Source organism: Oxyura jamaicensis, chromosome 28, assembly GCF_011077185.1.
Source record: "Oxyura jamaicensis isolate SHBP4307 breed ruddy duck chromosome 28, BPBGC_Ojam_1.0, whole genome shotgun sequence".
In the NCBI taxonomy this organism is placed as follows: Eukaryota; Metazoa; Chordata; class Aves; order Anseriformes; family Anatidae; genus Oxyura; species Oxyura jamaicensis.
Window position 1 is genome coordinate 474,058 of NC_048920.1, and position 26,348 is coordinate 500,405.

The 26,348-nt window shown below is 69.8% G+C and overlaps 1 protein-coding gene across 1 annotated transcript in view; it reads left to right on the top strand.

Moving 5' to 3' along the window:
* The window catches only part of ARID3A (AT-rich interaction domain 3A), a 24,892-nt gene extending 300 nt beyond the window's left edge, over positions 1–24,592 (top strand). The window contains exons 2-9 of the mRNA XM_035348219.1: positions 1,402–2,313; positions 2,947–3,280; positions 20,859–20,931; positions 22,381–22,564; positions 22,647–22,894; positions 23,403–23,699; positions 23,792–23,881; positions 24,001–24,592. Of these exons, the coding sequence (XP_035204110.1) occupies positions 1,904–2,313; positions 2,947–3,280; positions 20,859–20,931; positions 22,381–22,564; positions 22,647–22,894; positions 23,403–23,699; positions 23,792–23,881; positions 24,001–24,218 (1,854 nt within the window). The 5' untranslated portion in view covers positions 1,402–1,903 and the 3' untranslated portion in view covers positions 24,219–24,592. The remainder of the gene's footprint in view (positions 1–1,401; positions 2,314–2,946; positions 3,281–20,858; positions 20,932–22,380; positions 22,565–22,646; positions 22,895–23,402; positions 23,700–23,791; positions 23,882–24,000) is intronic.
* The last annotated feature ends 1,756 nt before the right edge of the window (positions 24,593–26,348 follow it).

Below are 26,348 nucleotides of genomic sequence, written 5' to 3' on the forward strand. Positions count from 1 at the left end.
CCCCCCCCCCCCCCCCCCCGGTCGGTTACCGGCCGCCGCCCGGTGCGTTGGGACCAGCGGGGCGGGGGAGGAGGAGGAGGAGGTGGGGGAGGAAGGGCACCGGGCACCGGGAGCAGACCTATCCCGGGCAGTGCCCCCGGCCGTTTTCCGCCCGTCCCGGGGCCGGTCCCGGTGCCCCCAGCGCCGCGCCCTGCTCCCGGCCCCGCCACGTGCCCGCGCTCCCGGGGCCGGGCTCCCCCCTTGGGGTCCGGCAGGGCGCGGGGCCGCAGAGGGCTGCGGGGGACCCCCGGTGCCCCCCCCCCCCCAGGGGGACCGGTGGGGGGCGCGCAGCGGGGACCCCGCGGGTTCGGGGTCCCGGTGGGACTCACAGCCCCGCTCTCACCGGGGGGCACCGGGGCGTTCCCGGCTGTGCCCGGGCGCGGGGTCCTGGAGCCCCGCAGGGCTGCGGGAGGTGGGCACCGGGCCGCCCCCCGCCTCCGGGGGGGACGCCGGGGCTGGCGGCAGCGCTCCCCGGGGCAGCGGGGCCGGGAGGGCAGGCTCCGGGGCGGATAACGCCGCGGCGGGGGGAGCGGCCGCGACCCGGGTAGTGGGCGGGGGGGGGGAGGGGGTCCTTCCGTCCCCAAACCATCGGGGCAGGGGGGGCACCGGTCCCGCTGCGGCACCCGTGGGGCTGGGGGCTGAGCCCCGGCTCCCGCCGTGTCGGCCGGTGCCTGGCCGAGCGGCCCCGGTTCTGTGGCTGGGATTAGCGGCGGGGCGAGGGACGAGCCGGTGACCTTGCGGGCGGCCCTCCCGGGAGGGGCGGCCGTGGGGACCCACGGGGACACCACCCCGCCACGTCCCCGCCATGTCCCCGCCGTGTCCCCGCCGTCCCCCTCGATGCACGGCTCCGAGCCGCGGCACGGGGCTGTGCGGGACCGGGCAGGGCTCACCGGGGCTGCACGGGGCTCACCGGGGCACATCCACCCCGCGGCACCGGGACCTGGCAGAGCAGAGCGGGGGTCCCAGGCCCGAGTCCTCCCCCCTGGGACCCTCAGGCTGGGGGTGAGGGTCTCGGCGTGGGCCCCGGGTGCCCCTTGCGCATGGCACCTGCACCCCCGGGGACCAGTGGGCTCCCCAGGGACAGCGCTGGCCCGTCCGTGGTGTCTCCGGGCATCCCGCTCCGGGGGGGACGTGGGGGCCGCTGCCCCCCCCGCGGCCCCAGGGCCTCGTTATCTGCGGCTGCTGGTCCCCAGCCGCCCGGAGGGCCCGGCGGCTATCGGGGGCGGGCAGGCCCCTTCCCCCTGCAGCAGCAGGGCCCGGCCTCCCTATCTCATTAGCTGGAGATTAATGAGGCTCCCGGGCTGTCTTTAACTCCTTCCTCCTCGCCCTCTCCTCACCCTCTCCCGAATTCTCCCCGTGCAGGTCTGCGCCCCGAGCCGGCCCAGCACTAGGACGCCCGCCCCGCGCCGCTGCCGAGGGGGGGCCGCCGGCTGCACGCAGCCCCCCGGGACGCGCCTGGAAGGCGAGCACGGAGCGATGCGCCGGGCCGCGGCCGCCTGTTGAGCCCGCGGAGACTTCGGCGCCGTGCCCCCGAAGACGGCCGAGCGTCCCCGAGCCCGCGTCTCCGGCGGCAGCGGGAGCTCTGCAGCGAAGCGAACGCCGGGGCCAAGCCGGGGGGGGGCCGAGGGGGGCGTCCTCCCGCCCTGACCCAGCCGCAGCGGGCGCGTTGTGTCCCGACGGCCTCGCGGAGCTCCCCTGTGCCCTCCCGGGGGCCCGGCAGCCCCCTCGCAGGGCTGCCGCCCCCGAGCCCCCCGCCTTGGCCTCCCGCCCCCCTGGAGCGCGGCACCCTGCCGGGCGCTGCCCCCCGCGCCCCCAGGGCGTCGCCCCCCGCCCCGCCGGGGACCTGCCGCCCGCCGGCAGAGCCATGAAGCTGCAGGCGGTGATGGAGAACCTGCAGCGGCAGCAGCGCGCCCGGCTGCAGCAGGCGCTGGAAGCGCGGCAGCAGGAGCAGCAGCAGCAGCAGCAGCGCTCCACGCCCCCCCCGGCGCAGCCCCCGCCGGCACCGGGGCAGACCCCAGCCCGGGGCCGAGGCCCGGAGCCGGCCCCGGCCCCCTCGGAGGAAGGAGCGGAGCCCGAGAACGCGCACATCCAGCGGGCTCAGATGGCCGCCCTGGCCGCCATGCGGGCCGCCGCCGCCGGCCTCAGCCACTCGTCCAGCCCGGGGCTGTCGGAGGAGAGCCAGGCCTCCGAGGAGGAGGAGCGCGGCGAGGAGGAGGAGGAAGAGGAGGATGGCGGCTACCAGCAGGAGATGGGCTCCGAGGAAGAGGAGGATCTGTGAGTACGGTTGTGTCCGCCGGCACAGCCCGACAGCCTCTACGGGGCTTGGAGAACCGGGAGCCCAAACCTGGGGTCTGGGGAGGTGTCGGCGTGCGGGGCCGGCAGCGGCACCGGGGCGCTGCCCCTGGCTGGGACGTGAGCCGTTACTTTTTGGGGCCAAGTACTGGATTTGGCCGTTTTCTCCCTGCTTGGGCCAGTGCCCGGGGCAGCAGCAGCGCAGGGGCAGAGCTGCCCGCCCCACCGCACTGATTCTTCGCAGCGGGTTGGCGTGGGGCGAAATTTCATCTCTGCCCGAGGAGCCACATGGGGCTGTGACAGAGGATCCCGGCCTGGTTTAAATAATGCAGGGCTGCCGGGCTGCCGCCTCCCAGCTCTCCGGGCAGGGAGCGGGCTGGGCGCCATCTGGCCGAGCTCTGCCTGCGCCTCCCGGCACGGGGAGCACCCCGTGGGGACAGGCAGGGTGCTGCTGGTACATGGGGCTCGTCCAGATGCTGAGCAGGGATGGGGCGAGGTGCCTGGAAACGGGGAGGCTCGTGGAGATGTCCTCCGGCCTCCTGGTGCCGCGGGGAGGGGGGAGAGGGCTCGGCTGGCAGCCCGGGGCGCGCTAAGCAAACCTCTCCCCTGCTCCAGGAAGGGCAAATGGGATGAAGAGGACTTCGAGGAGGACCTGGGCGAGGAGGAGGAAGAGGAAGAAGAGGAGGAGGAGGAAGAAGAAGAAGACGACTATGAGGAGGAGGAAGACATGGGCGAGGAGGGGCTGAGCTCGGCGGAGGCGGTGCGGACGGGCCCCGGGTCCCTGCTGCTCCGCAAGCCGCCGGTGCCGCAGCACTGCCGGGGCGAGGCGCAGCGGCCGCCGGGCGGGCAGGAGCGGCTCCCCGCCGGACTGGGCCCCCAGGGCCACGCGCAGCTCCCGCAGCCGGCGCCCGACCACGGCGACTGGACCTACGAGGAGCAGTTCAAGCAGGTGGGAGCCGCCGGGGCGTGGGGACGGGTGGCCGCGCGTCCCTGCGGGTGTCTGGGGCTGCCACTGCCGCAGCTCGCTCCTTGCGCTGCCTTTGTTGCCGCCGAGAAGCCAGCGGGCTCCCCTGGGCTTTGAGCCCTTCGGCTCACCGTGGGGACCTGGGAGGATTCTTGCTGAAAACAGCAGGAAAAAAAAACACCCCGAGGCTGCAGGTCCCAAGGGATTCTTGGGTTTCTTCGTGCTCTCAGGGCCCTTCTCGGCAGGGCTCTGACGTGCCGGGGGCTGCAGCTCTGGGCTGACCCAGCCCGCCGAGGGGCGCAGAGCAGCGGGCTCAGCCCCTTCCGAAACGCAGCGCGGGGACCTGTGGGTCCCCCCCATGCCTGTCCGGCTGCGGAGCGGGGCTGTGCGGGTGCTGTTGGAGCCTCCACAGCCGCCTCCAAAACGCAGTGGAGGAGTGGAAGTGCCCTGCTGCCCCTCTGCTCTCCCGGGGCCGGGGACGCGGGGCCGGCTCCCCTGGCGATGCGGGGCCGCGGTACCCGGGCTAATAGAAGGAAATGCGCTTAAAGCGGGGCTCCCCGGGGGCTGCCCCGGCCCTTTGATGTGTGTGTTTAAGTACATCTGAGTTTAGGGCTGGGGGAGGGGGCGAGAGCAAACAGCAGCAGATGGGACCCAGATGGAGAGGCCGGCATTTTGGGAGGGGTGCGGCGGCCGCAGCCCCTTCCCCAGCTCTGGGCGAGGGAAGGGGCTGGGGGCTGCCAGGGGCTCGCCTGGGCACGGCTGGCACGGCCCTGCCAGGCTGGAAAGGGGCCACCGGGAGCGAGGAGAGTGCAGGCACCCTCGGAAGGAGGGGAGCTTCTGTCCCCCCGCCTCCCTGTTGCAGGGAGAAAAACGGCCGCTGGGGCTGGAGGCTGTTGCACAACTCCCAGCCTCCCCGGCAGGATGCGGCCCGGGCTCTCGAGTGTTTTGCTGTGTGCTGGGGCAGGGAGCGGAAGCCCCCGAGCGTGCCCTGGGCTCCCCTCTCCTCCTGATGCCGGGGGGCCTTGGGCACCCCGAGGTGGCACCGGGTGGACGGGGTGCGATGGGACGGGAGCCGTGGGGCTCCCTCAGTGCCAGGAGGGAGCGAGCGCCTGTGCCTGACTCCCCAGGCCGCGATGTGCTGGGAGCCCCCGGCACGGCAGAGCCCCCCCGGCACCTCTGGGCACGGCACAAGCGTGCCGAGGACCGTGGGTCACGGCCGTCTCGGTGCCCTGCGTCCCCAGCCCGGCGGGGACGGTGCCACGGTGCAAGGCAGCGCCAAGGGGCAGGATTCGGCCCCGTCTGCGCTTTTCCTCCAGGCTCGGCGGCTGGGCAGCCCTGGCGCTCTCAGCGGCTCTGCTGGCTCGTCCGTAGCTCTAACAACGTACGTGTGGGTTTTAGAAACACACCAAACTTTTCCTGTGCTGTCTCGAGTGCGCACATATCCTCACCTCCCGGCGCTGCATCGTCTTCTTGTGGTTTCTCTCTTTTGTACTTCCTGTAATTAGAGAGTGGGGGACGTAATCTTTTTATCTGCGAAAAGGCTTTTAGATACCACAGCTGTGATCTTCCTGTTTGTCACCGTGTGAGCGTGTCCCGGACCCTTGCGATCTCCCTGGGAGCTCGGGCTCCTGAGTGCCCGCGTCCTGCCCCCAGCCCTCGATACCTCGCGGGGAAATTGGGGGCTCCGTGCCCGGCGAGCGCGGCTGCTCCGGGTGGCTGCAGGCGGCTCTGCCCCATCCACACCGCGTGGGCAGAAGGGGCCGAGCGTCCCTGCCTGTGCCCCGGGCACCCCAGGGAAAGCCGCCTGTCGCAGCGCCTGGCATGACGACAACTGATGGTGGAAGCACCCGGGGGGGGGGGGTGGCGGGGGAGCGCCTTCTGCCTCCACGGGTGGAGGCGAGGAGGCAAAGCGCCCGCTCGGGGAGAGGCTTCCCCGGCGCGTCAGCGCGCGGGCGCTTGGATCCCGGCCGCTGGATTGGGGCCAGGGGTTGCTCGCGCGGCGCCTGGCCGGGAGCTCCTCCTGGCCGTCCTCCAGCGCGTGCCTCTGAACGCGCTCCAGCCCAGCTGATGGGCTGGGAAGGAGCAGCAGGAATGTAAACACAGCGCGGGCAGGATGCGCCCGCCGCCGCGCTGCTGCCGCCGCTGCAGGGGCGCTCCGCGGGGCAGGGGCTGCGCCGTGGCTTCCTCGCCCCCCTGACCCCTGGCACGCCGCTGCCGTGCTCTAACTGAGCCCCAAGGTGCTTTAGGGGAACCCCCCGGTGCTGGGGCAGGGGCTGCAGCCCTGCGTGCCGTAGGGTTTAATGGGGCGGGGGCCGAGGGCAGCTCTGGTGCTTAGGGCAGTCCCCAGGGCTCTGCAGGCGCCGCGGGGGCTTCGCTCCTTCCCCGGGCGTTTTCTCCGCTCCGTGGCTGTGAGCGTGGTGCTGGCCTTCCTGCCGCAGGGGGGAAGCGCGGCTCGACGAAGGCGCTATTTCTGGGTTCCTCTCTTCTCGCAGGCGAGCTCCTTGCAGGGCGCGCTCCGCTGGCGTGCGGCCTCGTGCTCGTGGTGCCCAAACCGTGCCCTCCGGGGGCGAGGAACGCGGCTGGGCTGCGTGCGTTTGCGGGAGGAGGGGAAGGGGGGCTCACCGCGGCACCTTGCCTCACCGGGGCAGCTCCGCTCGGACGTGGCACCGGGCCCTGCACTGCCTGGGGGGCCCTGCCCAGCCCCACGGCGCCCCGAGCCCAGTGGTGGTTCTTTATTGCCCGCTTTGGGGCAGATTCCTGCAAATAGGCGCTCCGGCCGGTGTGGAAGCTGCCCTGGAGGAGGGAATGTGGTGTAAAGGGGAGAAGCGGAGGCGCAGGGCTGGGAAGCTGTTGTGTGGCACCTCCCCGTCCCCGGGGACGGCCACTGCGCAGGCAGAGGTCAGCTCGCCGCTGACCCGGGCGCTGGCAGCAGAACAAAGGAGCCCCCGGCGCGGCGGGGCAGGGGGGGCTGCCAAAGGGCGCGCTGGATCCGCAGCGGGGGAAAGAGGGGCATCAATGGGGGGCTGGGGCTGGGGGCTCAGCCTCCACACCCCCATGCTGGGGTAGCTGCAATCCTCGTGTCCTGCTGCACGGCAGCACCTCGCTTGGGATTGGGCTGCGTCTGTTCCTGCGGAGGGAAATCCCTTTCCCAGCTCAGGGCACCGAGACCTGGTGCTTGGAGCAGGGCTCAGCCCGGGCCAAGCATCCTCAATCCTCTGGGATTCCCCCGTGCATGGGACCTGTGGGTTTTCTGGGCCCTTTACGAGCCCCGAGGAAAGCACGGAGCTGCCCCCACCCGCCATGTGCGTCCCTTCCCGGCCCCGCGCGCGGGACGTGGTGCTCGCTCGTTATTTCTCCTCCCTCCCTCTTCCTTCCTAGAAAAGCCTGCGGCGGGGCTGAGCCCCCGCCAGGGTCCGTGTCCGGGGAAGGAAGAGGTTTGTGACGGTCGCCGTCTCTTTCATCTCGCCCCAAGAGGCACGCCACGGCCCTGGGGCTGGCGGCTGTGCCGGTGCGAGCGGCCGGGCGATGCCGACGTGTCTGGGCTCCCGCCTCGAGCCGGGGGGGTTATGCCAAACGGAGGCAGCTGGGATGGGTGAGCCCCTGCCCGCCCCCCTGGGGGCTGTCCCCGTGCCCAGGTGACACCGCGGGTGCTGGCCGCGATGGTGCAGAGCGTGAGGGGCTCAGCGCCTGCCAAAACTCAGGCTCCGCTGCGGCAAAGTGCTGCGTAACGCTGGCCCGGCGCTGGGCTGCACGGAGGAAAAACCCGCGTGCATCAGGCACGGCGCTGAGCCCGGGCACGCTGCGGGAGGAAGGGCCCTGCCGGGCAGCACCGTGCCCCGCGGGTAATCCCTCCCCTGACCTTTCTGTCTCGGATGGAGAGATGAGTGCGCCCCACTAATACCAGGAGCCTCAACGCGGGGCGCGCTCGCAGCCCACGGCATCGGAGTTTCCTGTCCCTGCCCCTTTTGGAGTTTCCTGTGCTGAATGTGAAAGCCAGCTGCTGCCCGGCTCCTCGCCCTAATCCCGTGGGCGGGGAGCGCGCGGCTGATTCAGCAGCGAGCCGGGGACGTGCACCCCGTCACCTCGCGGGGCTCCGGGGGTGCCCTGCTCCTCGGGGTGCTCGCGCGCCTGTTTCGGAGCTGGGGGGGCTCCTTGGGGGGAGATGCTCGCGCTGCGGATGAGGAGCGGGTTGTGCCGTGCTGCCCCTTGCTCGCCCGGCTCCGCGGTGGGGCCGTCGGGGGGTGCCCGGTGCCGCGGGGCTTGGTGCCGCCGCCACGCGCTCCCTCGCCTTGCAGCCGTGCCGTGCTGCAGGCTGGTGCTCGACCTCCCGCCGCTCTGTTCCTGTTTGAAAGAAGCTTTAAAAAGCCTGAGGGGGGGGAGGCTCAGCTTGCGGTGAGGTGCTGGTACTTTTGGGGGGGCGGGAGGTTTCTGAAGGTGTTCCAAATTGGGATGGCTCAGACTCGCTGGTGGCACGTGGGGGACGAAAACCTCAGCCCTTATCTGCTGCCGAGCAGAGCTCGCCCGAGATACGGGGTTTCAAAGTGCAACGGTTAGAGAAAAAAAAAGAAAAGGCAAAACGAAAGCAACTCGGTCACCCCTGCGCAGGGGCTCGCGCGCCAGCGTCCAGCCCCGTCCCGCTCCCTGCGCTTTATGGGCAAGTCTAGACGGCGCCCTTCGCGCGGGCTGCCATTAGCTCGCAGGAAAAACAAGCCGGCCTTTTTCTGGGAGACGTGGCTTTTTTATTTTCCTCCCAATGATGGGGCAATCCAGTAAATGGCGGGGTAATTGCAGGCGGCCCGAGGAAGCCGGGGAGTTGCGACACGGGCGTTGCAGCGAGCTGGGAAATCGCGCCGGGTCCTCTCCGAAAGCTGCCGGCCCCCTCGCGGGGGTTCGCCCCGGGAAACGCGTGTGGCACGGGGACAGCCAGCCTGGGAGCGGGGACGGCCTCCCACCTGTCCCTCCGGCCTCCCGCCTGTCCCTCCGTCCAGCCGCCCGCCCGGCGCTGGGCCCGCGGCCCTGGGGGCAGGTGCCTGCATGGTTTCATGCTGCGCACATGACTCAGCCGGCAATTAAAACTGAAAGGGGGGGGGGGAAGGCGAGGGGGGCTGAGGAGGCAGAGGAAATGGCGATTTCTCGCTCAGAGGCGCCCTTTGAATGCAGCCGGGTCCTCCCCGCGCTCCTCAGACGCTAATTCTGTTCGGGAGGGACGCTGCTGGTGGTTTTTTGGGGGCTGTCGGGATGCAGCCGGTGCTCGGGGCTGGGGTCCTGAGGGCGTGCCAAAATCCCGGCTTTGGCCTAAAACGCAGAGCACGATGCCCTCGTGTAGCGCGTACCCGTGACGAAGGCCTCCAGCCCCGGTGTCGTGGGGTTTCTGCTGTCACGTTCCCATTAAAAGCCCCAGTGGCCCCCCCTCGGCCGGCTCCATCCTCCCTGACCTCCCCAGGCCCCTGCTGGGGGCTGCAGGCGTGGGGTTCGCCCCCTGGGCCGAGCAAAGGAAAAAGAAAATGACAAAAATCCCCAAATCTTGATTTTCATCAACTGGGAAGAAATGGCAAGCTGCAAGCTGTGAACCCTGCCGGGCGCTGGGGGCCTTCCCCGTGAGTCAGTGCAGCAGAAGTGATACCGGCACCGTGGGGGGGCCGGGGCCCATCGGCCCCCCGGGGGGCTCGGAGCGGGGCGGGGGGGCCGTGCCGCTCCTAATGGTGGCGGGAGGGTCCATTTACTTTCTTTAAAATATTGATCGGGGCTTCATCGCATTAGCGAGCCGAGCGGATGAGCCGCCCCCGGGGAGGGAGAAGGGGCCTCTTCCTGGGAAGGGGGCGCCTCGTCCCCCGGGCCGGGTGCTCCCGGACCCCCCGGTGCTGCCACCGCCCCCTCCCACCCTCCTGCCCGCGGCGGGGGGCTCGGGCAGATAACGCGGCCGCTCCTGCGTCAGGCGGGGGCCCCGGCCCCAGGCGGTTCTGCGCCCGGAGGAGGGCGATTGCAGGGCCTGGCCGGCCGCGGGCTGATAACGGGGGCGAGGAGGAAACAACGGGGGGGGGGGGGGGGGCATAGGGGGGGGGGTTGGGACAGGCACCGGGTGCTGGGGTGGGAGCTGAGTTGCACGTGGATGAGTTGTAAGAGGCGCGGGGTTGTGCTTCTCGGCGGGGTTTTGTTGGCCACGAGGAGTGGAGCTGCCGTCCCCACGGGGCGCGGGGGGAGCTGGGCAGCCCCCGGCCCCGCACTGCCCCCGGCCCGGGCCCTCGGCGGAGCGCTCGCCCCGCTCCTTGCTGCCCGCTGAAGGGTGTTCCTGGCGAGGGATCCAGCCCGGTAATCGGCTCAGGGAGCCTTCCCGCAGCCGTAATCCCCCGATCCCGGCCGGAGGTCAGGGACTTCTCCTCAGCGAGAGCAGCTTAGGCACAAAGTGCCTCCTGGCAGCCCCGGCGCGGGCGTCCCGGCTGTGGGGTCCTTGCCCTGCGGCCACACGGGTGCTGCCTTCGGTTGGGCTGAGCTCGTGGGGTCCCAGTCCTGTTTTTTTCCCCAGAAATGGAAACCCAGCTTGGGAACCAGGCTGGGGGACGAGGGGATGCTTCTTGGTGCCAGGAGCAGGGGATGGAGCAGGGACAGTCCCCGTGGCACAGCTCCACGCGGCTGATCCTGGCTGAGCCATCCCCACGGCACCCCCAGGCTCTGCCCGGGCTTGGGGGCTCCCCGATCACCCCGAGGCACCCCGGCATCGCCTGCCGGCGTCCCCCCTCTCTGGGAGCCCTGGAGCTGATTCGCAGGGCTGCAGAGGAGGCGGCCGCCACACGGCTCCGGCACAGCTGAACCAACAGGAATAAGGGTTTATTTAAAAGAAAAAAAAATGTTGCAGAGAATAGAGCAAGGCCTTTGTCAGCAAAGCAAACAGTCGCGCCTGGAGCGGAGCGGTTGGGCAAGGGCGCAGCGTTGCTCCATCGCCCTATTTCTGGCCGAAACCGCAGGAGAAACGCGAGGCTGCCTTTGGGGCCGGCCGGACGTGCCGCAATCGCGGGGTGGGGGGCACGGGGCCCTTGATGGGGGGCAGGGGCCGCTCCCCGCGTGCACGGCCCTGATAAGGCACCTGCCCGCGCGGCCGCCGTGCCGGGAGCCGTGGGCGCAGCTCCTGACCCCCTCCGTGACCCTCGGAATAAGTCACTTAATCTCCCCACGCCTGGGTCCCTTGTCTGTAAAGTGGAGCTGATGATAATCCTGCCTTTGTCGGGGCTGCTCGGAGGCAGGGACCTGGCTCCCCGGGGAGGGGGAGCCCTGCTGATCCCCCCCCTCCTCGCCCCACAGGCGCTCCAGGGTGGGGGACTGGAGCTGGGGAAGGGCACCCCGGCCCCACGGACAGTCAGCCCGGCGCAGGCACCTGCTGGAAATCCCTTTGGCGAGGGGCTTTGCCTCCTGCCTCAGTTTCCCCCTGTCCGAGCATCTCACCCACCACCACATGCGGAGTTTCCCGGAGTGAGCGCATCCCGGCGCTGTGCCGGATCTCAAGCGAGCCGTGGGCACGGGGTCCAGAGCGGTGCCCGCCGCCGCCCCCCCTCCCCGGCACGCTCGAGAGCGGCGAGGTTTCCCCGCGCGCCCGAGCAGATTTGCGGTGATGGTTCCCAGGGCTGACGGCCCACAGCTGGCTGCCTGTCAAAACCATCTGCGGCGGCTGGACCTCCGCCAGGGACCGCGGGGCCGGGGGTGGCGGGGCCAGGCAGGAGCCCCCGGCCCCGTGGCGGCGGTGGGGACGGCTCGGCAGCGCCCGCCCGGGACGGAGGCGCGGGGCCTCGCATTTCAGGAACAGATTTGCAATTACACAAATCCCCGGCCCTGCCGGGCTGAGAGTGGAAACCCTGGGTGACTCATCTGCTTTGGCTTACAATGATCTCCTTTCTAAGACGATCATTTACATATGGTGGAATTTAAACCCCGGCTTGCCTGCAACGGCTAATTCAGCCGCGCTCCTGCCCCTTCTCGCCTCTGCCCGCGCAGGTGCTGAAGCTGCGTGCCCTGCCTGCATTCCCTGCCCGCATGCCCTGCCTGCATTCCCTGCCTGCACACCCTGCCCGCATGCCCTGCCTGCATTCCCTGCCTGCACTCCCTGCCTGTGTGCGCTGCTCGAGTTCCCTGCCCACGCACCCTGCCCGCATGCCCTGCTCATGCACCCTGCCCGCGCCCTGCCCGCGCCCTGCCCAGGAGATGGGGCCCTGCCCGCAGGTCCCAGCCTGCCGTTCCTATTAGGCTTGAATCCCCGCAGGAAGCCTGGGGAAGGCTGCCCCGATCCCACGAGGTTTGGCTACAGCCGGTGGTGCCCCTTGGACCGCCCCGGCTCTGCTGCTCCGGTGCCGGATCCCTGGCCGGGGCCGTGCCCGAGCCGTGCATGGGTGTTGCTGCCTCGGACGAGCTTTCTCAATACTTACTGACTGCGCTGAATTAATATTTGCACAGGGTCAGGTGTGATAGAGAGCATGTGTCAAGGGCATGCACAAACACATACGTGGCGAAGGGCTGCAGGCAGCCGTGGCGCTGCTGGTGGGAGCTGACTTCCAAATGACCTTTCCTGGCTGGCAGCTTTTGGCTTAAAAGAGAGGAACTGGCCCCAAAACAGGGAGTGGGCATGTGGGGCGCTACCAGGGCTGGGCTAGCCCCCCCTGCACAGGAAGGAGAGGGGCTCGGACCCCCCATGCCGCTGGAGGGGGGGCACTGGGGACGCCAGGGAAGTTCGGTCTGGGCTCGGCGGTGACCGGTTGGCACGCCGCGCAACGCTCCGGTGTTTGCATTCAGCCAAAAACCCCGCTCCGCTGCTGCTTTGAGCCAGGGCCCCGCGAGCTGCCTGCAGCGGCTTTGTCCGAAGTAGTTGTTCAAAACGCGATTGCAGCAGAATTCACTTCCTCCTTTGCAAAAAGGGGAAAAAAAAGCAGCAAGCCAACCAACCGTCCTGAAACCGGAGCTGGGGCTGGGCCTGGCTTCGGGCTGCTCCGGTGCGCGCTGGTGATGCCGAGCGCCCCGAGCCCGTGCAGGGCGTCCTCCGTGTGCCCCCGGGAGCGGCTCGGGCCCCTCGGGGGGGGGCAGGGGTTTTGTTCCGAGCAGGCGGACCCACAGCAGGTTTTTCCTTCTGCTCCCTCTCCCCTCCCTGCCACTGAAGCCGACAGAACCGGCTGAGCCGATCCATCGTGGGGCGGGGGCTCGCCTGCTCCGCGCCTTTCAGCCGCGTGCGCCCCAGGTGCCCTCACAGCGCGGCGCTGGGACCGGGCAGGATCGGCCCCGCTGCGTGGCAGGGCAGGAGGCCGGCACGGGGCGGACAATGGGGGGTCAGGGAGGTTAAACGGCGACTAATTCGCCCTTTCAGCATCTCCCTCTGCTTCCCGGTGACACCCGCATTGTCGGCGCTGACACCGGCCCGCGTCCCTTGGCCGGTGGCACAAGGCAGGGGTCCAGGTCGCGTCCCCGCGCGGTGCCAAGGGGCAGGGACAGCGCTGCTGGCCCTGCACGACCCCGGGGGAGCAGTACCAGGGGGGACCAGGACCCCCATCCCACCAGGGTGCTGGCCTGGGAGGGCGAGGGGTGCTGGATGGCCCAGCTGGGGACGTTGTGATGGGCTCCTTCATCCCTGCGGGACCCTGCGAGGAGCCCTGGGGCACGGCTTTGGTGTGCCGCAGCGGGAGGGCTTCAGCACGTGGCTGTGGCTGGGCTCGGTGCGGATGCTGCGAGGTACGGGGGGGGGGGATGTGGCTGTGGTGGTGCTTGGGGTTTTCACAGGTGGTGGTGGCCTCGGGGGGGGCAGCCCAGACCTTTGGGGAAATTGGGAAATTATCCCCGTGGTGCCGGAGCAGTGACACCTCTGAGGGCATCCCGAGGGGCTGCCACCCGCCGGGTCCTGCAGCCCCCAGCTCCTCCCAGGCCCGAGAAGGGGACCGGTGGGGGACAGGCACCTGCGGTGGGGCCGCGTCCCCCTGGTCCGGGAGGCGGCCGACCCGCGGAGGGGACAATGCTGGGAACCAGAGGGAACAATAGAGCCGACGGGAAGCGCGGCACCGACGACCCTGTAAACCTCTCCCAGCAAACGTACCCAGGCTCCCCCTCCGGAAAGGGGCCCTCGCCCGGCTGCCCCCGGGGACGGGGAGCGCCCGCGCCGCCCCCCTGCGCCCCGCCACGCTGAGCTCAGGCGGCAGGAATCCGGCCGGGCCGGTCAGCGGGCTCCCTAAGGCACGGCCGCCCGCGCGCCCTCGCTGCTGCCGGAGAGGCTGCCCCAGCCCCTGCTCGTGGGGAGCCCCCCCCCGCCACTCCGCTGATTCCCGGCTCCACCGAACCCCGCTTTTGGGGAGGGGGCTCAGCGCTGGGGGGGGTGCCACGTGCACCCGAGGGGCTGCCGGGGGGATTAGGGGCACGCGCGCAGGGCAGGGCCGGGGGCAGCCCCTGCAGCGGGAGGTGACCCCGTCCCTAAGCCGAGCTCTTTATCTGCCCGCGGGATCGGGGACGGGGACGTTCGCCCTTCGGCTGCCGGGGGGGCTGGGGGTGGAAAGGGAATCGGCCCCGCGCATCACGCGGTCTGGCCGATACGAACCTGATACCCCGGCACAGCTGCTGGGCGGGCGGCCCCTTCCGCGGCCCCCCCGGCAGCCCCACGCCCGCCGAGCCGGGGGGGTCGCGCCGGTGGTGCCCCCGTCCCCGCAGGGCTGCGCTCGCCTCGACCGGGGCACTCCTGCGGACCCCAAACCCCACCCGTGGTGCTGCTGGCACCGGGTGCCCCAAAGCCCCGAGCGGGTCACGGCTTTACGGGAAACCGCGTTCGAGCAGCATCATCCGAAACGCGATATCTCAGGGCTCGTAACCAACCCTCCAGTCTAGTTTTTACAAATTACTTTCTTTTTCTAAAGAAATCAACTCCCCCCCCCCCCCCACCCTCTGCGCTCCGAATCCGGGCCCCAGCGTGAGCGGCGCGGGGCCGGCGCTTTGCAGCGGGACGGTGGCGGCTTGAGCGTGGTGGGGGCCGGGGGTCATCGGGGCGACGGCGTGGGTGCGGGCGGGGGGCTGCACACGCGCCCCGGGCCGGGAGGAGCAGGGAAAGCACCGTCCGCTTGTTTATTCTTCATTAAATAACTTCTGGCAGCGCGCGCTGCCCGCCCCTGCTTCGCCCCTCCGCTGTCAGCAGGACAAAGGAGCCGCGGCCCCGGGGAGGAGGAGGGCAGAGAGCGGCCCCTCGGTCACGGCGGCCGTGCTGGAACGCCTCGGAGTGCCCCGCGACCTGCTGCGCTGTGCTGGCCGGCACGGATCTTTCTCTGCTCTCAGGGAGCTCCAGCACCTTGCTTGTGTTGTTGTTTTTTCCTAAACGCAGCAATCCCGAGCATTTTAGCGCCTGCAGGAGGTCGGCCTGTTGCTGACAGGGTTCACCCATCCCTGGGGATGGGGGGGATCCTGGGGGGGCTTCCACCCACCCGGCGCACGGCTCGCACGTCCCAAGCAGGCGTGCAAGAGAAAGGAGGAAAGCGGTGAGCACTGAGCCTTCCTGGCGGTGAGAAAAAAGCCTTGGCAATTGTTCCCCAGGGCCTGGAAACCCAGAACTGCGTCACCGGAGCGGGCCGCGGTGCTTGCAGCTCAGGTGGCAGCTCCGCGGCCGCAGGCGAGGACCCGCCTGGCTCCGGTGTGAGCCCCGCGCTGCAGGAGCCTCGTTACATGGGAGCCTCGTGGGAGCCTCGTTAGACCACAGCCTCCCAGGGTCGCTTTCCCTCCTGGCTTTAATTGCCCTCGGTGCTGGCAGCTCGCAGGGCGGCTGCTCGGCACGTTCGTTATCTCAGCAGACCCCGGCGCATCCCGCGGCGCTGCCGTGCCGCCGCTGCTGGCCGGCATTCCTGGCATTGCCGAGGGGCCGCGGTCCCGCAAGCCCTTTTAAAGTCAACGGGCTGGGATTTTCGTGTAATCTGGTTTGAACGGCTAAGCCGGTCATCCACACCCAGCGCCGGGCTGGGATCCTGCCGGGGGTTCGGCTGCGCCCCCTTCCTGCCTCTCCTCCTGCCTTCGCTTCCCTAGGGACCCTCTGGACGCGGGTGCCCGGCACCTCGGCCGGGAGCGCGGCGCTGCCGGGGAGCCCCGGTGGGCAATCCCCCGGTGCCAACAGCGACCGTGGTGCCACCGGGCACTGCTCCTGGGCTGGACAAGCCCCGGTGTGGGCGCCCTCCTCCTCCGTCCCCCTCCTCGGCCACACCGAGCCGGGTGTCCCGGGGGCGGCCCCGCTCTAAGAGGATATCGTCGGGGCAGCTAGTTTACAGATTAAGTTATTTCCACCTCCGTGCAGCCTCCCTCGTTACGCCGTGTAAACCGACCTGCACACGCTGCTGCGCCCGGGCTGCGTTTCCTCTGCCGCCCCCGCAGCCGGCCCCGCCGCCGGCCGCCGCGTGTCCCCGGCTCGGCCCCGCGCCGTGCTTGGGGCCGGGGGCTGGCGCGCTCCGCGGCTCGGCACCTGCTGGTCTCGGTCCAGCCCGCGCCGTGCCCGGCTGCCTGGTGCGTGGTTTCGCATGCTGCTGAAACGAGAACGAGTTTCGGTTCCTCAGATTTTATTTTCGGCTCTGATCGCTGCATGCGAGGCTGGGCCGCGTCCCCGCGGCACGAGGAGGAGGGGACGCGTGCGCCTTGCCAGAGGTGGCCGGCAAAACCGGGATGCCATCGATGCATGGGAATCCTGCGGGGGGTCCAGGGATTTCTGTCCCTTTCCACATCCCAGCCGGTGCTCGGGTGGCACACGGGAGCCAGGCAGCTCCCAGGTGCTGCTTGGAGGTGTGGGGCAGCCGGCGCAGGGCACCTCTGGGACGCGCTCCTGCCCTCGGGGACGAGCCTGGCCACCTGTGTGCCACAGAAGACCCCGCAAAGCCGAGGGCGTGCTGGGGACCTGGCGGCCCCGTCCCCCCGTGCCACCCAGCTGCGGCACGCACACGGGCACGTCTCAGAGCCGTGGCTTCTGCGGTGCTGTCGACACCTCGCCAGTAACCACAAGCAGCATTTGCCAAGCACCCTTTGTGCTGCGGCATCGCTGGGGGTGCTGGGGGACCCCCCACGGGCAGAGGGCATGCAGGGCCACTCGGGCTGGGGGAACAGAGGGAAAGTCCCCAGTGAGGTTGCCCCAGGCCCCAAAATGCGGCACCAGCAGGGCACCAGGGCTCGGAGCAGCATGCTCCAGATGGTGCCCAGACGTCCCCTGCAGCTTTGCCCCAGGATTTCGGGTGAAAATCCGTGCCGAGCACCTGCTCGGCCATCGGATTTCAGCATGGGAACGTTGGGCACGGGAACACCCAGAGCTCATCCCCGGCAGCACTTTCCCCGCCAGGAGCCCTCGGATCAAAGGTGCGTGCAACGATCGGCGCACGCGGCCGGGCAGCCCGCCCCGCTGCCACTAATCCCCTGCGGCTGAGCAGATGCACGTTTTCCTCAGCTGACGGTTAATTTTCTTTCATCCTCTTAAATGCGTATGTCCAACATTTCCTTCGGGATTGAACCCCTGCCCCGGTGCACCTGGCCGGGGGGCGATGCCCGGGCTGCGGGGAAGGTCCCTGCAGGACCCCAGCTGCTGCCAAAGCCCCGCAGGGGTTGCGGGGTGGTTTCCTGGCCCCGTTTCTGCCCTGTGGGGCCAGGGGGGGGCCCAGGGAGCCGCACCAGGCAGCGCCAGGCCCCCGTCCGGAGTGGGAGGGCAGAGGGGCAGCGCTTGTCTCTTCCCAACCCTGGCTGCAGATTTCCACCCACGCATCCCTCTCAGCCCTAGCGGCCCGGTGAGAGGCCCCGAGAAACTTTATTTAAGAGCTGTCCTTATAAAAATTGAATGAGGCGATGTTTTAATAAATGGCTAATCAATTTTTAGAGCCCTGCAGGTTAATTGGCTGCTCGTGACCCTCGCGCCACGCCGGGTGCTGCTCTGAGCTGGCCGTGCTGCTGGCGCCGGGTCTGGTGCCGGTGCTGTGCCGGGGGCACCGGGCGCTGGTGGCAGCCCCACGGGCACGGTCACCCCGTGGTGTCGGAGCCGGCCCCGGGCCCTGCCCGCAGGGCTGCTCGCAGCGCTCCTGCCTGCTGCGGCTCCTTCCTGGCACTTTTGTTCCTTTGCGTTTCCCTTTTTCCTCCCCCGCTCCGGCAGAGCCGAGCACGAGGGCGATGTTTTCCCAGCCTCCCCCACCCCTCCGCTCAGCGACGCTTTTCTCCCTCCTTGGGTTTGTATTTAATCAGCTGGCTCGGCTGAGAAAGCCTCCGCTGCCTCCCCGTCCCACCTCCTCCCTGCTCCTTTGTCTGAAATACGGGAGCGGGAGCGTGGGGGGCTCCGGGCTGCTGCAACCCCGCAGGCTCGGGGGGTCCCCATGGGCTCGGGGTCCCCACGGTCCTGGGGCGCAGCAGGGCAGGGTTGGGGTGTCTGGGTGGCGGCACCGGGGCTGGGGGAGCCGTGCACCCCGTGGGCACCCTCTCTGCAGCACATGGGGTGCAGAAGCAGAAGCGGGGCAGGTCCTGAGCCGAGCACCGAGGTCTTTGCTGACAGCGGGACTCTGGGGGCGCAGGAGGAGGCACGAGCCGGCAGCACCCCTGGTGCTGCTCCTGGCCTCCCCACGGCTTCAGCCTCCTCCCGTTTCCGCAGGGCAGCTGGGGAGGGCAGAACGAGGGGCGATGCCATGCCCTGAGCTCACCGCAGCCGTCCGTGCCGGGGCGGGTGGCCGCAGCATCCCGGCCGCGGTGCAACGGTGCCGGCTCCTGGCACGGGGCCCCCTCTGGTCCAGATCCAGTCCCAACTCCCGTCCCGTGGCCCATCCCCGTTAGCGGGGGACAGGGGGCACGGGGCCAGCTCGGGGCTCGCCCAGCGCGGTGCTGCCGTGGGCCCGAGACGCTCAGCAGCGGCGCAGGGGAAACCCTCCCTCCGCGTGCGGCTTTCCAAGGCGCTGCAGGAAACAGGGGAGGCTGGATTGGCGGGGGCCCAGCAGCCCTCAGCTGGTCGGGAGCAGCCCTCTGCCAAAAAGCTGCGCCGGCCGCATCCTGCACGCCGCCAGGAGCTGCCCCTGCCCTGCCGGGGGGCTCTGCTCTGCCCCCCCCCCGGGCTCCCCCTGCATTGGGACCTCGGCTCCCGGCACTCCCGTGGGGACCGCGGCACCCACGGGGCCCACGTGGCATCGCCGCCCTTCTCCTGCTGCAGGGGCAGCGGGCGCTGGGGGGGGCGAGGGGGGGCTCAGAAGGGGTCAGCGGTAACGACGGCTCCTGACCTCTCCCCGGCTGTTTGCTCAGGGGCCGGGCGAGCTTTTGCAAGGTTTCCAGGGGAACTGCGGGTTTATGGCTTTCCTGTAGCGCCCTTCCCTGTTATCGGCTCGGCCTCATTGATCCCTTTGATCGACGCCGGCGGGCGAGGAATTCAGCCCCGCGGGCAGCCTCCGGGGGGGTTTGGGGGGGGTCGCACCCCACCCCACCGCTCGGTGCTGCCGGGTCCGCGTGCCAGGCACACCCACTGGGGGTCGGATCGGTCCCTGGTAAACGCGGCGATGTGCCGGCGTGCGGTGCGCGGCCCCGCGGTGCGTGCCAGCGGGGTGACGTGCTCGTATTTATAGCCCCCTCCCCGCCGCCCGCGGCCCCGCTGGCAGTTGTTCAAAATCGTCATTGAGAAAAGCGAGCGCGGCTCGGCACGGGGGGGGGGGGGGGGGCTGGGGGCTGCGGCGTCCTCCCTGCCGCATCCTCGGCCACGTCCGCGCGGCCCCAGGGCGCCCGGAGGGGCTGGGAGCCCCCCGCAGCGGCCACCGCCCGCTGTCCCCCCATGGAGCCCCCTCTCTGCCACCAGATGATTCCCTTTCCCGGGGGGGGGGGGGTTCTGCGTGGCTGGGGTACGGCTCCTGGCGGCGGGGAGCGGCAGAGCCCCGCAGCGTGCGTGCGGAGGGCGCGATGCGCTCGGCGGGCCGGCAGCTCTCGCCGCCATAAATCAGGGCAGGAATGTGTCGGGCTGTCAAACAAAGGGTGGGGTCCCAAGACAAAAGCTGGCCCCAGCGTAAATGGGCGCTGGAGGAGCGTCCGCGCATAGATCTTCCTGTCCTGCCTTATGAAAACATTTCCCAGTTGTGTGCGGCTCAGACCCCGCGCAGGGTGCGAGGCGACATCAATCTTGTCGGGTTTGCTCCAGGGGCAGCGCGGGGGCCAGGACGGGAAATGCTTTCGCGGGAGGAGAGGTTGCCAGCCCCACGGCCTCCCCCCGGCAGGCACGGAACCGCTTTCAGCACCCGGCTCCCGAGGCAGATTTGTTGCTTTTCGAAGCGGGAGCGAGCTCTGGAAAGTGGCACGTGCCGGAGCTGGGCAGCGAGCAGCCAGGAGGGCACGGAGTGGCTCCAAGTCCCCGTCACGGGGCGCGGGTCCCGGGTCCTCCTCGCTCCTCACAGCCGCTGGTTTTGGTGGCTGTGCCCCCGGACTCCCCGAGCACGCTGAGGCCGGCGCGGTCGCACACGGCCTCGCAGCGTGGCACAGGCGTGCTCCCCGGCGCACGAGCTCGCTGCCGCCCCGGCGCTGGCTCCCTCGGGCTGTGCAGGTGCGGAGGAGGGATCGCACCGCGGCGTTGCCCCACTCTGCGCCGAGAGTGCAGTGGGTGCTAAAAATAACCGGGACCTGCGTCCCCGGGAGGAGCCCAGGGCCGATTGCAGCATGCTCGGCGTCGGAGCTGCTCAGCCTCCGGGCGAGGTTCGGGGCAGCGCCGTGGTTTCGGGGCCAGGATCTAAGCAAGGCGAACGCCTCCGCTCGCCCGCGCCCTGGCTGGAGCGCGGCAGGGCTGTGGTGGTGGCACGGCCCCCGAGGCCAGCGGCGGCCCCATGCTCTGCCGCACCGTGAGCACCCTGAGCAGGGCTCACTGCAGAGGGGGCGGCTGTTTCCAGGCGTCAGCGTGAGCACCGAGGCGCCGTGCGCCCCCAGCCAGGCGTCCCCGGGGCTCCCGTGTGCCCCGGCTGGGCTCCTGCCGCCCCCGGTGTCCGCAGCGCCGCCGCTCCGGCAGCAAAGCTCGTGTGCAGGGCTGGGCTTCTCGAAAGCCTCCTTCCGTCACTTCACGCTCAGCTCCCACTGAATCAGGTTTCCTGGGAATTCGGGCACCCGAGGAGCGGCCGCCCTCCCTTCGGCCACCTGGGAGCCGCCTGCCAAAGCCTCCACGTGGCCGCGGGCCCGCAGGAGGCCCCTTGGCGCGGTGACAAGGCCGGGTCGGGGCAGGTGAAGGCCGTGCTGCAGAGGGGCTCCCCCTGCTCCCAGCGGCCTGGCCCCTGCCAATATCCCCACGGGGACACTGGCACCCATCGGCTCCACGCTCGGACCCCCACGATGCCCTGGAGCTCCACAGAGCTTCCTGGCACTCCCCAGGGACCTGAGGGAGCTGCCCCCAGCCCCGGCCTCGGTGCTCTGGTGGGATCGGGGTCAGGGCATCACGCGCCCGCTCTCGGTCCCGCCGGGCACGGCTGCCCCTCGCCCTCCAGCACGCCGTGACCGCAGTCCTGCCCGCTGCCCCACGGGGCTCAGGGGCCGCTGGGGGTTCCCCGGGTGGTGGGAGAGGTGTGGGGGCTGCCGGCGGAGGCGTGAGCGGTTTTCTTCTCTCATGCAGCTGTACGAGCTGGACGGTGACCCCAGGAGGAAGGAGTTCCTGGACGACCTCTTCAGCTTCATGCAGAAGCGAGGTGAGCCCCCCCCCCCGCCTGCCCCGCTCCATCCCTGGGTTTTATTTCCTCGCATGTCATTGGAACCCAAGGTTAATGCTCTGGCCAGACGGGTAGTTAATTTTTAACCTCTTTGCAAACCGGGGTCAGACCTGCTCCGCTGGAATCTGCGCCACGAGCTCGGCACAGCGATTCCCTGGCGCTGCCCCCCCCAGGCTGGACAGAGCCCGCTGCCACCAGGCTCTGTCCCCCTCTGGGCAGCTTGGCCCCTGGGGTTCGCCCCCTGCCTGCCCTCCCCCCCCTTCCCCTGCCCCTTCAAGGGGTTGTGGCAGGTCCAGGGCAGCCGCCGTCCAAACCTGGCTCTGCTTTTAGGGCCAAGGGGGGCATCCAAGTCTCCGTCTGTGTCTGGAACATGTTGGCCTGCGGTATGAAAGGAGAATGTCAGTGTCGGATCTGGCTCCTGCCAGGTCCCCAGGACGTCACGCTGCGTCCCGGCGGGGGGCGGCTGCGGGGGGTGCTGGCAGCTGAGAACCTCCCCAGGGGTGTTTGGGGAAGGGGCCCTGGCGCTGCCCAGCGGCACGGGGCGAGGAGCCCAGCCCGGTGCTGGCGGTGCCGCGAGAGGCCACGTCAGCTGCTGCCACCTCCCGGCACCGCGCCGGGGAGAGCCGGGAGGAAGCGCGGCGTGGTGTGTGCGGCACGGCACGGCACGGCACGGCACGGCACGGCGGTGCCTGGGCAGGGGGCACCGCTCACCGCCGGCACAGCTGGGGTCTGGCACTGGGAACACTGGTGCCTGGGGGCTTCGGGACTTGGGGCAAAGAAGCACGGAGGGGGGTGCAGGTGGGGGCGTGTGTGCATGCGTGCCCGTGCCTGTGTGTGTGTGCGTGTGTGCATGTGTGCGTGTGCATGCAGGCACACAGGCAGGGGCAGCCCCCAGGCACCGCCAGGCTGGGTCCCACCCCCCAGGCACCCCTCCCCAGCCCCTTCCAGCCTGGATCCGGGTGATTTTTGGGGTCCCCCCCAATGCTCAGGCTCTGGCTGTTATTGGGGGCACTGCACCCCCTCATGTGCGGGATGGGGCAGCCCCCCCGCGTGCGTGCTTGGCGCAGGCACGGCGCGACCCCCGCGTTATAAATAACGGCTGTCGCTGGGCGCCGCGCGGCAAACCACGGCCGGCCCCGCTCGGGCGGCTGGGCCGACGTCTCCGAGTTCCGATTTCCTCCCCGTGTGGGGCCGGTGTCGAGCGAGGTGCAACGAAGGGGGGGGGGCTTGCAGAGGAAAACGGGGTGCAGGGGACAGGCAGCAGCAGAAGCCCCCCTCTGCCTCTGCTCAGACGCCGAGGTTCCCTGCGTGCCGCCGTCCCTCTGCGGCCCCCCGCTCCCCCCTCACCGCTCACTGCGGGGCTCTGGTGGCCGCCCGCCGGGCTTGGCCCCGGCAGGACCCGAGCCTGAGCCCTCTCTCCCTCCGCAGGGACCCCCGTCAACCGGATCCCCATCATGGCCAAGCAGGTGCTGGACCTGTACATGCTCTACATGCTGGTGACGGAGAAGGGCGGCCTGGTGGAGGTCATCAACAAGAAGCTGTGGCGGGAGATCACCAAGGGGCTCAACCTGCCCACCTCCATCACCAGCGCTGCCTTCACGCTCCGCACCCAGTGAGCACCGGGGGGACGCGGGGTGGGCACGGGGACGCGCTGGGGCGCCCGCCACCGCCTCACGGCGCCTTTCCGCCGGCAGGTACATGAAGTACCTGTACCCCTATGAATGTGAGAAGCGGGGGCTGAGCAACCCCAACGAGCTGCAGGCGGCCATCGACAGCAACCGGCGGGAGGGCCGCCGGCAGGGCTTCGGCAGCTCGCTCTTCACCTACTCGCCCGGCGGCACCCACGGCCTCCTCTCCTCGCCCAAGCTGCCGGTGCCGGCCCTGGGACTGGCCTCGGCCACCAACGGTGGCTCCATCGCGCCCGTCCAGAAGATCAAGAAAGGTAAAGGCCTCCCCAGCACCCCAGAATGGGCTGAGCTGAGCGCCGGGGGCTGGCACACCTCGGGCACTCGGTTGCTCCATTCCGGTCCCCTCCCCGAGCCCCGAGTGACCTGGGGTTCCCTTGGTGGCACGGGGGCACCAGGGCTTGTTCTGGGGCGGGATGGGGACCCTGGCGCCCGTTGCACAGAGTCACAGAATGGTTTGGGTAGGAAGGGACTTCTAAACATAATCAAGTCCAGCCCTCTCCCCAACAGCCCTCGCTGCACCAGGCAGCCCAGAGCCCATCCAGTACCCCGAGCGCTTCTCCGCAGGGCTGCTCTCCATCCCCCCATCCCCAGCCAGAGTGTTTGGGGTTGGGGTCACCCTGCCCCGGTCCTTACTGGGGGCAAGGTGCTGGGCTCCTGCTGCACACATGGAGAGCCCGGGGTGGGGGGGCGGTGGCAGAGTCCAGGAGCTGGGGACGCCGCAGACACCACGCCATGTCCCTGACCCCACGCTCTGCCCCGCAGAGGAGGACGCCCCCATCCCCATCTCCATGCCCAGCCGGCTCCCGGTGTCCCTGGCTGGGCACCCGGTGGTGGCAGCGCAGGCTGCGGCCGTGCAGGTGGCGGCGGCCGCCCAAGCCGTGGCTCTGGAGCAGCTGCGGGAGAAGCTGGAGTCCGGGGAGCCCCCAGAGAAGAAGATGGCGCTGGTGACGGACGAGCAGCAGCGGCTGATGCAGCGGGCGCTGCAGCAGAACCTGCTGGCCATGACGGCCCAGCTGCCCATGAGCATCCGCATCAACAGCCAGGGCACGCGCTCGCCAGGTCAGTGCGGCCGCGCGGAGCGGGGCTGGGCTGGGCTGGGGGCGCGCGGCGCGTCCCGGCGGGGTCCCTCACCTCCGCTCTCCCTCCGGCAGAGAACCGCCAGGACTCCTCCGGCAGCCTGAGCAGCAACGGCACCAACAGCATCAGCATGTCGGTTGAGATCAACGGTATCGTCTACACAGGTAGGGAGGGGACGGGGCCACGCGCGGGGTCCCCTCTGGGGGAGTTCGTCCCACTTCCACCAGCGGACGGTGCCGGGGCGCTGGGTGCCCCCCCGCTCAGCCCTGCTCTCCCCCCGCAGGTGTGCTGTTTGCCCAGACGCCCGGCCCTTCCTCCTCCTCCTCCTCCTCCTCCTCCTCCGCCTACAGCAAAGGCAACGGCGGCAACGGCGGCGGCAGCCGCAGCAGCGGGAACGGCGGCGGCGGGGCGGGGGGCGGCGGGGGCAGCGTCCCCCCCGCCGCCCCGGCCGCTCTGGCCGTGCCCCCCCCCAGCTCTACCTCCAACAACGCTTCGCCTTAACGCCCCCGCCGCCCCCGGCGTCGCCTCTCGCCAAAGCCAACAGAGGTGACGGGGGCAGAGCGTGCCCGCCACCGCCGCGGCAGGCCGGGGGGCTCGGCGCTGCGGGCGAGGGAGGGGAGGAAGCTTCAGCCCCGGGGGTTTCATTAAAGGCTGCCTGGGCTCGGAGCCACCGCGGTCCCCGAGCGCTCCGAGCGGCGCGCGGTCGGCCCAGACCTGTTTACCTCACACACATCACACTTTGCACTGTACATTTATTATTATTATTATTATTTTTTAACTCGTGTTACCTCCAGACAGACGTACAGACGCCTGCCAACGCGAGCTTTAATGAAACCTCCTGGCACTCTTTAAAGGAAAAAAAAAAAGATAAAAAAAAAAAAGGAAATCGGGAGATATTTTATTCATTTAGATCCTTTTTCTTCCCCCTTTATTTTGAGAACTACACTCACTATATGGGATTTTAAGAGGTTGTTGTTTGATTGTTTTGTTGTACATAGCTTCTATTTTATTCTCTAAAAAGAAGAAAAAAGAATCAAACTTTAACATGCAAATGATATATATTAGCATTCATCAGGGAAGCAGGAGCTGGGGAACCTTGTAACCTCCTTTTTCTTTTCCTACCGGGGCGAGCGACGGCCGTGCTGAGCCCCCCACCCCCCCTGGGGAACGGGGCCGGGGGGCTCCGTCCGCTGCTGCAGGGCTGCGGGGAGCGGGCGCCCACCGCCTGCCCGCGCCCCCCGGCTGCCCCCCACCCAGCCCGCGAGGCAGGCACCGAGCAGGGCGAGGAGCCCGGCCCCGTGCGGTGGCACTTCGGGGCCCCCCCGGGACGCCGCATGCCGCATGCTTTCAGCTTGTCGCTTTGAGTCCTCGGTGGAGAAAATGGGGACTCGGATGGGAACCTGCGGCCCCAGCGCACCCCCCGGCCCCGCAGCCCGTGCTGGGGACGGCGCTCGGGGACACCCGGGGGCTCCCGCAGCGGCCGGGGCAGGCGGACTCGGGGTGGCCAGGACCAGGCCGTCAGCACGTGCCCGGTGCCCGCGGGTCCCTGGCGTCCCCCCCGGGTTCCCCGCTTGGTGCCCGTCCCTCTGCCCGGAGCCGGGCTGCGTTGTCAGGTCGCAGTTTTCTGTCCCCCCCCCTCCCCTGTAAGGCGATACTACTGTGCAGATCCAGTTTGGGCACATTTTCCCCCCTCCGCCGGGTCCATCGAGGTGACACCCGATCTGTTATTCACGCTTGGAGCAGCAAACTGGTTTTGTTTGCACTGGGGACGGGCGTTTTGTTTGTGATACTGGGGAGCGCAGCCAGAGGAATCAGGAAAAGCTGGTGGCGGCGGCTGGGCCGCGGCGGCTCCCCGGGGCCCAATTCTGTTTTCTCGGCTGCTCCCCGTGCCCCAGGCGCCGGCTCAGGGGGGGCCGTGCGGGGGGCGAGCTGTGGCCACCCAGCACCTCGGGGACCCTCCTGGGTGTCCCCAGCCTCCCGCCCGGTCCGGAGGCGCTCCCCCCTCGCTTAACCCAGCAGGAACCAGGAGACGATGTCCTCAGAGCGAGGCCGAGGGGCGCACGGTGCCGGCCCCGCTCGTGTTTGTGCCGGCGCGGTTCTGGGCGCTGCCCCGGGCTGCTCGGGGTGGTTTTCGTGGCCGTGCAGCTCCGGGCCGTGGTCGCGGCGGGGCCGTTCCGGCGCCGATCGGAGCCTGGGCACGCGGCTGCTCCCCGTCGAGGCCGTGCGTGACGCAGCGCAGGGTGCTGTTGCGGGTGGCGTCCCCGCGATGCTCGCCCCGGGCGTGCCCCGGGGGTGCTGCTGGGGCCGTGGGGTGCTCTGCGGGACCCGAAGGACGCTCTGCGGTCCGTTGGGACCCCCGGAGCACCCCCAGCCCCGGCACGGGGCGTTTATTTTAAGCTTCGCTCTGCTTCAGCCGTGCGGGTTTCAGCTTTCCTCTCCCTTGGACGTTTTCCGGCCGCCCTACCCCAAAAAACGTTAGCCCAAGCCATGCACATCTGCGTGAGACACAATCGCGACCTGATACCGACCCCCCCAAATCGGTATCTCGACTCCTCAGGTTTCGATGGCGAGCACAGGGTTTGCCCCCCTGCCCCGCGCGGACCCCCCCGGCAGCACAGATGCCCCCCCCCC